The sequence below is a fragment of the Lipotes vexillifer genome, unplaced genomic scaffold, assembly GCF_000442215.2.
Source record: "Lipotes vexillifer unplaced genomic scaffold, Lipotes_vexillifer_v1.1 scaffold1, whole genome shotgun sequence".
Lineage (NCBI taxonomy): Eukaryota > Metazoa > Chordata > Mammalia > Artiodactyla > Lipotidae > Lipotes > Lipotes vexillifer.
In genome coordinates this window covers 276,242-287,788 of record NW_006779068.1, presented here as the reverse complement: position 1 = coordinate 287,788, position 11,547 = coordinate 276,242, and the positions used below count along the sequence as shown (strand labels likewise).

Here is an 11,547-nt window from a genome sequence, read left to right as displayed (position 1 = left end):
GCGGAGGCCGGCGGCTGCAGGGCCTGGGAACCGGAAGGAGGAGGCGGCGGCGGCCCGAGGCTGGGAGAGCGGGTGGGGGCGGGGCGCGCCTATATAAGCCCCGTGCGGGGTTGAGGGCGGGCCTAGGTGAGAGCGGCTAAGTCGGCGGAGCGTCCGGCGCCGCAGACCCGGCCAGCGAGGCCTGGGAAGGGAGAAGGAGGAGACTGGAGGAGGAGACGCGAGTGCGGGGTGGCGCCGGTCCACCTCCGCAGCTCTCCTGGCTCCCGCAGGCTTTCGAAGGCGGGCCCGTGCTGCGGCAGCGGCGGCGGCAGCGGCCTCGGTGGCCTGCGGAGGTGAAGCCTGGCTGCCGCGGCCTGGGTCGGCGGCGCGGGGGCAGGTGGCCGGCCCGCGTGGGTGGGCAGGGTTGGGCGGCCGCCGCCGTGAGTGCAGGGGCGGCTTGGCATCCTCTGGGCGGGGCCCTGGAGGGCAGGTGGCCCGTGCGTCTTACTGCAGGTCGGCCTCCTAGAGGCACCTGCAGAAGTGGCCCCGGCCGTGTGCTTCGGCGTCCGGAGGACTGTGGGGAGGGCGGGGGTCGCTGCCTTCGGGGTGCCGAGGGCCCGTCGCGTAGAAGCGTCTCTCGCCCGGGCCCTGCAGGGGCTTGGGATCCGCGCCGGCTGCCTGGGGCCTGTTGTGCCCTTGCTTTGGGGATGCTCCTCAAGGGGAGTGGGGGGAATAGCGCCGATGCGCGGGGGTGGAGGGGGACCTAGGGTCACGGTCGGGACGGTGTAAGACTCGCGAGGATGAGCCCTTAAACCGGTTGGATGTGAGTGGTTGTCGGTTAGTCTAAACAAAACTAAACACCAACTCGGGGCGGTCGCAGCTTCAGAGAGTACCTCGCTCCAAATGTCCAGTAGTGACGGACTTGCCTTATAGGCCCCAGAGCAATCAAAGGGAAGTTAGCATTCTTGTTCAAGAAGTTTCTCTTCACTTAGTGAATGAGAGCTCTAAAAGAATTGTGTGTGTTCGGGATATTCTTTTAAAAGTCGTTGTTAGTGATTGGGGTCGGGGCTGCTGGTGAGGGATAATGTAGAGAGTTTCGAATGGCTGCCTTGTCCCGATGGGGAAGGCTTATTTTTTGTGTGTCATCACTTGACCATAGAAATTATTCAATATGTGGATTGCCCTCAGCTCTGAAGCCACTGCTTGATTAGCGGCTCTTCCTCCCTGTGTGGGAAATTGAATTTCTGGAAACGTCCCCCATATTGTAGATTTTTGCCTACGTAAAGGCGCCAGTGCGTGGCACTAATTGCCTTCAAGGTAGTGAAATGGAAGTGTGGTATTTAAAGCATCATTAGGTTTTGAGCTCACTTCTGTGGAAGAGAATTTTGAGGGCGTGGGTCTAGACTTTTCAGGGAATTTAAAGCTTCTAGTCGTAATTGACTTTTATACTTAGTTTTTTTCTTCCCTCTTTCAGCCTCATCAGTTTCAATGGTGCAACTCTCTTCATCTCCTTTTGGTTACCAGTCACCTTCAGGCCATTCGGAGGAGGGAAAGGAGGGGAATATGAAGTCAGCCAAGCCCCAGGTGAACCACAGTCAGCATGGGGAAAGCCAGCGGGCCATGAGCCCCTTGCAGCCTGCTCTCGGTTCTGCTGCCTCTCCTTCGCAAGCATATGAGACATATATTGATAATGGACTCATATGCCTTAAACACAAAATCAGAAACATCGAGAAAAAGAAGGTAACTTTTTTTTTTCTCCCAGCCGTGTATATGCATCATCTTAAATAAGGGTTAAGGAACTGGCATTTTTGCTTTCTATCAGGGCTCATAGGTATTCTTCCTAAAGATTTTTTTCCTAAAGATTTAAGTAACCTTGAGATTTAGTTGGCTAAAATGTACAAGTGCGCTAAATATTGGCTATATTAAACACTTTGTTTGATTTGTCAGAATAACTGAATAAAAATATTCTTCATGGTAAAATTATTATGCATGCTACTGTTGAAATACTTGAAGAGCTGGCTACTTTACGTCAGGTTAATTCCTTGAGTGTAGTATTAATGTTTCTTTTCATAAATGAGTAATAGTCTGAATTTTTTAGCTTGTTTTCCTTGTGACTTTCTGCAGCAGTTGATATTGCAGTATAGCTGCTGCAGTCTTTGGAAGCTTTAATGATGGTAGAGCCAGAAAATGTTTTAGCACTAATTTTTGTGTTGCTAGGTGATCGTTTAAGATTGGTAGGTGAAAGCATTGTAGAGAGCCTTGTGAAGATACTCAGTGTTATAATCAGCCTAACGTTACAGTAAATGCTGATGTAAAGATCCAAATCATTCTTCATTTCCTGAGTCATGTAGCCTGTGAAACAGTACTACACGTAGCTTTGTTGTGTCATGATTCTCTTTTGCTTGTGATAGTAAGGTGAGTTAATAACTATCTGGACCTAGGAACTCTTAAATATTTTTATGCCAAGACCTAGTTAAACCTTAGGAAAGTTGCTTTTAATGGAGGACGGTGAAGAGATTTTTAAGAGTCTGGTTGACTCTTTTTTCCTCCCCCTTCTCCCCTCCCTCGGCACCCCCCCCCCAACACACACACTAGGAAGGTGATGAAGAAGAGCCAGTTACTAGTAGCTTCTCTGTAGCCCTAGCTCTCACCAGTTGTCTCTTGAATGCATGCAGTTGATCACAAGTGTGATAAGGTGAGTGTGCCTGGGTCAGCGCAAATTCCCTGCCACTGTGGGAAATTAGTCAAAGTAGGATCTGTTGATAGAGACTCATTAATGTCTTACCCCAGGTGGAGGAACAACATATATATGTATAATTATGCTCTTCAGTTTAACTATAGTGCCTCTTTAATTTTGAATACCAATCTGGTCAGTACTTATACATTTGTTTCAAGCTTCTGGAAGAGCATTTTAAAGCTATCCAGCCAATATGGAAGGAGCCTAAACATTGCTTTTAGAATACCATAAAGGGTCATGTCATTATTATGTGGACGGTAAATGCAATTAATTTGTCATCTATTTACTTAAATATCAAATTTTAATATGAAAAATAGCTGCAAGTTGAGGCTACTATAATTCTAGAAAAGAAGTGTTTTACATTTCTGTACTTCCATTAGGAAGTTTCCTATGGAACAAATGCCTACATAATTCAACAGGTAACAGTTTCAGTATGAGGTTAGAGTAGGACTTCTCAGTCTCAACACTATTGACATTTTGGGCTGGATAATTCTTGGTTGTGCGGGGCTGTCTGTCCTTTGCACTGTAGGATGTTCAGCAGCGTCCCTGGCCTCTACCCACAAGACGCCAATAGCACCTTCTTCCTCTCTCCCATCCCCCAAGTTGTGATAACCATGTCTCCAGACATTGTCTATCCTTGGGGGACAAAATTGCCCCTGATTGAGCACCTGGGTTAGGAGCATATGATTGATTAAATCCCTGTGTATCACGTAGTCTAATTATAGAGGCCATTAAGAGAAAAGGGTTTTATTACTGCTTAACTTTTGTAATCCCAGACTAATGTTGATTGTGTGTAATATTTTTTTCCCTGACTGGAGCTCACCTACAATTGCTGCTTGCCTCGTAGTAAAATGTTATTCTTACAGATTGATAGCTAACTTCAAGAACTTTGTTTTCATAAGGAACAGTCTGGTATTTAGTTTGTTTCACAATTTTATATCAGGTTGTAGTAGATACAAGTCTCTCTTTTGTAGCTCAAACTGGAAGATTACAAGGATCGCCTGAAAAATGGAGAGCAACTTAATCCAGACCAGTTGGTAAGTGGTTTATGATCCTTTGGCCAGACCTACCGAGTTTCTTTTCTTAGTAAAACTCTAGATGAATTTGGGGGAGACCAAAGATTTGATAGGCTAAAAAAGAAGAGTGAGAATCCACTGGAGTTTTCAGAAGACTTTGTCTTCACCTATTAGATCTCATAGCTTTGACTTTACTTCTTTTGCACTAGTAGATGGTGTACGGATGGGTGTGTGTGTTGTCAAATAAGAGGGAAAATGTAGACTATCACTAAGAGTTAACGTATGGATTTAAATTAACCTTTCACTAGAGTGGACTAAAGGAGAAGAGCAGGGAATCATCTAGCTTTCTACTTTTCTAAACCTAACATCTCTCTGCTCTGAAATATAAAAGAATATTTACCACAGCTTGCCTTGGTTTTCTCTAGTTGCTTCCCTCTAATTCCTTTGATGGTTTCTCCCTGCTTTTCTATCTTGAATTGCCATGTTCCTTCGCAGGAGGCATGTCTGATATCTATCAGATAGATGTTGGGTCTTTTTTTTTAAATCTTACTATAAATATTTACTATTTACCACATTTAAAAATATTGTTTACCTTGCCCATGGTATACCTGGTAATTGCAAATTTTACCTAATTTTTAAAAAAAATCTTACTATAAATATTTACTATTTACCACATTTAAAAATATTGTTTACCTTGCCCATGGTATACCTGGTAATTGCAAATTTTACCTAATTTTTAAAAAAAATCTTACTATAAATATTTACTATTTACCACATTTAAAAATATTGTTTACCTTGCCCATGGTATACCTGGTAATTGCAAATTTTACCTAATTTTTATTTTAAATCTTACTATAAATATTCACTATTTACCACATTTAAAAATATTGTTTACCTTGCCCATGGTATACCTGGTAATTGCAAATTTTATCTAATTTTTTTTTTAAATCTTACTATAAATATTCACTATTTACCACATTTAAAAATATTGTTTACCTTGCCCATGGTATACCTGGTAATTGCAAATTTTATCTAATTTTTTTTTTAAATCTTACTATAAATATTTACTATTTACCACATTTAAAAATATTGTTTACCTTGCCCATGGTATACCTGGTAATTGCAAATTTTATCTAATTTTTTTTTTAAATCTTACTATAAATATTTACTATTTACCACATTTAAAAATATTGTTTACCTTGCCCATGGTATACCTGGTAATTGCAAATTTTATCTAATTTTTTTTTTAAATCTTACTATAAATATTTACTATTTACCACATTTAAAAATATTGTTTACCTTGCCCATGGTATACCTGGTAATTGCAAATTTTATCTAATTTTTTTTTTAAATCTTACTATAAATATTTACTATTTACCACATTTAAAAATATTGTTTACCTTGCCCATGGTATACCTGGTAATTGCAAATTTTATCTAATGTGGTGAAGGAGAGTTTTTGCAATATGGAAAATTTAAAAGGTGCTTTATTGATGTTTGCCATTTTGACCTGATCACATCTCCTGGCTAAGATGGGGACAAAATTAATCTAAAACTTATTCGATCTAGCTTGTAGATCTATTGTCTTTTATCTTTTTTAACTGAAATTTTGGTTGTGAATCATAGGTCCTGGTATTCAAGGGCTTTTCCCTTGCCATATTGGCTGTACTTCACTGACCTCGAATTTTTGTGATGTAGTAAATTACAGATTTGCTGAGGCACAGATTTGAATTGTCTGAGCTCCGAGAATGATGGGCTTAGATAGCTGGTGAAAGGACTTAGCTGGACATTTCAGCGTTTCAACGTGGCTTTGTTTTTAAGTAGTCATGGTATATTCAATAACTTTTAAAGTGATGAAACTTCCCTTTGTGTAAATACCCTTGGAGGAAATGTTCTGTTACAGTAGTGTTTTTGACTTTGGGGAAACGTAGGGGATGGGAGTGGGGAGGTTGGTGGTTCTCATGATAGCTCTGTAAGAAATGTCGAGGATATGCTATATTTCAGAGCTCCAGCCAGGTAAACTTTAATCTCAGCATTTCATTACTGCCTTCACAACTACATGTTGCTTCTATAGTATTAACTTGGATTTCTTTAGTAATATCCTGACAAATGCCAAATTTATATTGCCAATAGATGAGTCCTCTCAACTCTAGATTCTTATGTCCAGTTGTCTTTGACATCTTTGACTTCATTTTGCTTCCCAGAACCTGTTCCTCCTTTAACCTTCACTATGTCAGTTAATGGCTTGATGAATTAGAAGGATGGAGTTGCCCAAAACCTTGGAAAATTTCTCGTTTTTCTCCTCATACCTCATATCTAGCCCATCAGCAAGTCTGGTCAATTTTGCCTTCAAAATAAATCCAGAAACAGACCATTTCTCATAAATTCTGCTTCTGCCTTCCTGTTCTACACCACATCACCTTTCATCTGCATTACTGTAACAGCTTCCTCACAGGTTTTTCTATTTCTGCTCTCTCTCCAAGTCTATTCTTAACATAGTAGCCTCAGTAATTCTTTTCAAATACAAGTCAGATGGTCATTCCTCTGCTCAAAAGTCCCTCCCTATTGGTTCCCATCATGGTGGCAAAATGTCCTATAAGGTCCTACGGAATATGCTCCCCACTTCCTTTTACATCTTTATTGCATTTCCTGCACTTCTGTCTCCTGCTGGCTTCATCCCAGCAACACTGGTCTACTTGCTGGTCCTCAAACATCCCAGCCACACTTCTACTTCGGGGCTTTTGCATGTGCTGTTCTTACTGCCTGGGATCCTTTTTTCCCAGATGTCTAAATGGCTCCATTCCCAATCTCCTTCAGCTTTTTATTTGAAGGTCATCTTAGTAATGCATGTCCTGACAATACCATACCTCCATTCCCCCATTCACACTCTTTTGCTCCTTTCCTTGCTTTAATTTTCTTAATAAAAGTGCTTCTCTGACAAACTGTAAAGTTTTATCTCTCCTTCCCTTACACTGTAAGTTCCATTAAAGTAGAGATTTTGTCTCTTCACTGTTGGTTTCCTAGTACTTAGAATGGTTTATAGCATATGGTAGGTATTTAAATATTTATTACATATAGATTTACTAAATATAAAATGATTGAATGTTAGGTTTTTAGGTGTGATTAAGTATATAGTTAGTGGTACTTTTGAGAAATAACATCTCCTCATACAAGGAATGTATACTTAAGGTAGAAATTTAGAAAATGCAGATGAGTCAGAAGAAAAAAAATCTATAATCTGACCCCTCAGAGAACTGTTGTCAGTAGTATAGTACTTAATTTAAAAGCTCTAAGTTTAGTTTTTAAAGTTGGAAGTAATTCACATAGTTTCGAAATCAGGAAATATTAAAAAAGATAGTTTTTCTTTCACCCTGTCCTTCCTCTGTTCATTTCTCATCTTACAAAATAATGATTCTAATAGGTTACTTTGTATTTGTCCTTAGTTCCTTTAAGCCTGTATACAGTTTAGCTTAATATAGATACTTCTGGGGCCTTTAGTTTTGCTTCTTTTTTCCTTAGTGTACTTTATTTTTTGGGCAGCTTTAGAAATTGAGCCAACAGTAGAGAGAATTCCTGTATACCCCTTGACCCCCCCACACACGCACAGCCTTCTCAGCTGTCACCATTCCATACCAGAGTGGTACGTTTGTTACAGTTGAACCTACATTGACACATCATCATCAAAGTCCATAGCTTACATTAGGGTTCAACTCATTCTGTGGGTTTTGACAAATACAGAATGGCATGTATCCATTGTTATAGTAACATACAGAATAGTTTCATCGCCCTAAACATCTGTGCTCTGCCTGTTCATCCTTTATTAATATGGTGTCAATGTTTCCATACTACTTTAAAGTTTGGTTGAAATGTTCTCAGACTGTCAGCCTGGTTCTTTTTTGGGTGGGAGTGCTTTGAAAATATTCTCCATTTTTTCTTTGAAAATTGATCTGTTTAGATTTTTATTGTTTTTGGAGTCAACTTTTTAAAACTTTTCCTTGAAAATCACTGATATTTCATCCAGTTTTAAAAAATTATTTGCAAAGATTGGGACAAAGTAATTATTTATAAAAGCCTATTTCTGTATTACTTTGTTTATTTCTAACTTTGTGTGGTTGTATTTCCTTGTTTACTCAATTAAGTTAGTATCTTAAAAAAATTCTTTTCTAAAGCCAGCTTTTATTTTTTCTCTCCTACGCCTTTTATCATTTTGCTTTCCTTTGGTTTATTTGCTTCATTTTCCATCTTTAAGCTGAGTGCTTAATTTGTTTCCTCCCCCCCCCCCCCCCACCAACCTATATGTATTTACAGGTGTGACTATTACTTCAAGCACTGCTTTAGCTGATACTATAGATTTGATTTGATACTGTTTTCAGTATTGTTGGATAGAAATTTTGTAATTCAGTTTGTATTTCTTCTTCAACGCAACAGATATTTGTAATACTGTAAATAAAGCTTTCTATGATCTGCGTGATTATATGTGCCTAGCTAATGTAACCTCTTTTGGTAGTAACTCTTAAGTAACCTGTTGAGACTAAGCTATAGACTTCTAAGATTTCACTATTGCTAACATAAACTTAGATTTCTCCTTTAAAATAGTAAGAAAAGTGTCTTAATGAAGTTTTTTTAGAGTCCCGTTTGTAACTTTAATATCTATTTTGATTCAGGTCTAGATTTGAAATGGAGAACCGAGGCTCAAGTGAGTGCTTGAGCAAAAGGCAAGGGTACTTGATGCTTTCAGCTGCTATACCTGTAGTCTAGGTCAGAGCTTTTGGGAGCTGGTACCAAGGTAGTGGCAGAGGGGTTTGAATAAAGTAGTTGGATTTGAGAGGTAAAATCAACATAGCTTGGTACTGTGTAGGAATAGAGAGAAGAACCAAGAGTGGTTTCCAGGTTTCTGGCTTGAACAGTTGGGTGGATGGCAAAACCATTTATTGGGCTTGGAAACACTGGGAGAGAAGAATGTTTCGGGAGGATGGGATAAAGAGCTCAATTTTGGACCATTGATTTTAATGTGCCTGTGAAACATTAAAGGGTGAGATATCTATTAAGTATTTATGAGAAGGTTTGGAGCATAGAGAAGTTTAGTCTACAGATCTATCACCTGTATGGCTGCTAATCAAAGCCATGAGAAAAGATGAGACTATCACGGGTGAGAGTATAGAAAGCAGAAAAGAAGCATAAGACAGAATGCTAAAGAAATCTGACATTTCATGTTTGGATAATAATGGCTAAAAATATTGATAGTGAACTTACTTTCGGGCCAGGCATCATTCTGAGTGATTTATAAACATGAGATCATTTAAATTGCACATCTCTGTTATATAAGTCCTATTATCTTTATAAGTGCTTAAAAACTGAGGTGAGAATAGTTAATGGAAAAATTGCTGATAAATAAAAAGCTGGAGAAATGGGAAGTTAGTGTTAAAAAAAAACAAGGGATCTTAGTAGAGCAGGAGGATGCCTTTATGTTGAAGTCTAATGAGAAGTTAACCAAAATGAGAGCTATACAAGATCCATAGGTTTAAAGGATGGGACTGACATCGCTGACTTTAGCCAGGACAGTTCTGGTGGAATGGTGGAAAAATTCAGGTTGATAAGGGCTGAGGAGGAAATGGAAACTGTGTAGGCATTTTTGATATATGTCTGAGACTGGAAGGATGTGGTTGACAGAAAGGCACTTTTTATTTTTCTTATTTAGGTTGGGGGAGACTTGAACTTGTTAAATGCTGGTTTCAGCATCAACAGAGAGGGAGAGGCTCAAGACATTAAAGAGGGAATCAGAGTAAGATCTCCCGTGAAGGCAGAATTGAATAGGATCCAGGGCACAGGTGGAAGGACATCTCCTCCACTATATAAAGAAAGAGAGAAAGAAAGGATGGATCCACATTTGATGATGGGAAGTCGAGGTAGTTCCCATTTGATTTTGCTTTTCTTGAGTCAGAGTTAATACCATTTGGGAGTAGATATGAAGTGGTATTCCTTTTTAGTTTTACATCCCTTTGAGGACTGTATGATATGGTTATGTTATCTGTGCATTCTTGGTTCTATATTTGGAAGGCCTCTCTACCTGTTTTATTAAGAAATATGTAGTCCAAACAAAGTATTGCATGTCAGTTACAATGCATAATAAAGCAAATGTCAGAACCCACTGCTCAACCCAAATAGTATATTACCAACACTGAAGCTCCTTTGCAGAACTCTCTTTCCTGTAACCTGTCCTTGAACTTTTTCACCCTCATTCCCTTGCCTTTTTTTTTTTTTTTTTTTTTTTTTTTTTTTTTTTTGGCGGTACGCGGGCCTCTCCCTGTTGTGGCCTCTCCCGTTGCGGAGCACAGGCTCCGGACGCACAGGCTCAGCAGCCATGGCTCATGTGCCCAGCCGCTCCACGGCATGTGGGATCTTCCCGGACCGGGGAACGAACCCGTGTCCCCTGCATTGGCAGGCGGACTCTCAACTACTGTGCCACCAGGGAAGCCCCTTCCTTTTGTTTTAACAGGACTAATTTGTTGTCCTTAAATCTGTTAGGGTTGCTTTTTTGAAACTTATGAAAAATGTTATACTGTATATTCTTCAGTTTATCATTTTTACTCATTATGTTTAGGATTTTTATATTGATGCAAGTAGCTATATTTCATTTGCTTTTCTCTACTTAGTAGTAGTCTGTAAATAGATGGATGTTTGAGTTGTATATTTTTTGGCATTCTACTTTGATTGGTCTTATATGTGTTACTGAGATACGGGTGTAAGATTTCTTCAGGGTGTATACCTATCATTGGGTTGTAGGGTATACCCATAGTTAACTTCATAGTAAAAATGTTAAACTATTTTCCAAAATTATTGTACCAATTTATGCTAAGACAAGTAGTACACAGGAGTTCTTATTGTTCTGTACCTTTATAAAGACGTAGTACTATCAGATTATTTTAAAAACAGCTTTATTGAGGTATCATAAATATATTATAACATTAACCCATTGTAAATGTACAATTCAATAATTCATAGTAAATTTGTAGAGTTATGCAGCTATCACAACAATTGAGTTTTAGAACATTTCTATAACCCCTTCAAGTTCTCTTTTGTGCCCTTATTTGCTTTCTATCTCTATAAATTTGGCTTTTCTGGATATTTCATATAAAATAAAGTCTTGCATCTGGCTTTTTTGACTTACCATTATGTTTTTGAGGTTCATCCATGTTATAGCATGTATCAGTAATTCATTTTTATTGCTAACTAGAATTCCTTTGTATGGTTATAACACATTTTGCTTATCCATTTACCAGTTGCTGAATATTTGGATTGTTTTTATTTTGGGCTATAATGAATAATGTACTATATAAATTTACTTACAAGTCTTTAAGTGGGCATATGTTTTAATTTCTTTTGGGTAGATACCCAGAAGTGGAATATTATATTATTTTAACCGTGGAGGCTTTGTAATACGCTTTTGTCTGATTGGACAAGTTCCCCATCTTGTTCTGTTTCATAATGGCCCTTTGAGGTAAAGTCCCACAAAAAAAATAGATAACTAATGAGAACGTGCTGTATAGCACAGGGAATTGTACTTCACTGTACAGTAGAAACTAACACAACATTGGAAAACAGCTGTACCCCAATTAAAAAAACAAAACAACCTACCCCTTCTCTAATTATCAACTTTGTTCATCTGTGACATCTCACAGAAAATTTCCCTCTTTAAATTTACAGGGAATTCCCTGGAAGTCCAGTGGTTAGGACTCTGCACTTTCACTGCTGAGGGCCCGGGTTCAATCCCTGGTTGGGGAACTATGATCCTGCAAGCCGCACGGTGTGGCCAAAA

General features: G+C 39.1%; 1 protein-coding gene across 4 annotated transcripts in view; it reads left to right on the top strand.

The window, feature by feature from the left end:
* Positions 1-570: 570 nt before the first annotated feature.
* The window catches only part of CAPRIN2 (caprin family member 2), a 43,329-nt gene continuing 32,352 nt past the window's right edge, over positions 571-11,547 (top strand). For 3 of the 4 annotated variants that reach the window (XM_007452174.1, XM_007452173.1, XM_007452172.1), the window contains exons 1-2: positions 571-1,719; positions 3,691-3,753. In XM_007452174.1, the coding sequence (XP_007452236.1) occupies positions 1,468-1,719; positions 3,691-3,753 (315 nt within the window). In that variant the 5' untranslated portion in view covers positions 571-1,467. The remainder of the gene's footprint in view (positions 1,720-3,690; positions 3,754-11,547) is intronic. The other variant, XM_007452175.1, reaches the window with a different exon arrangement.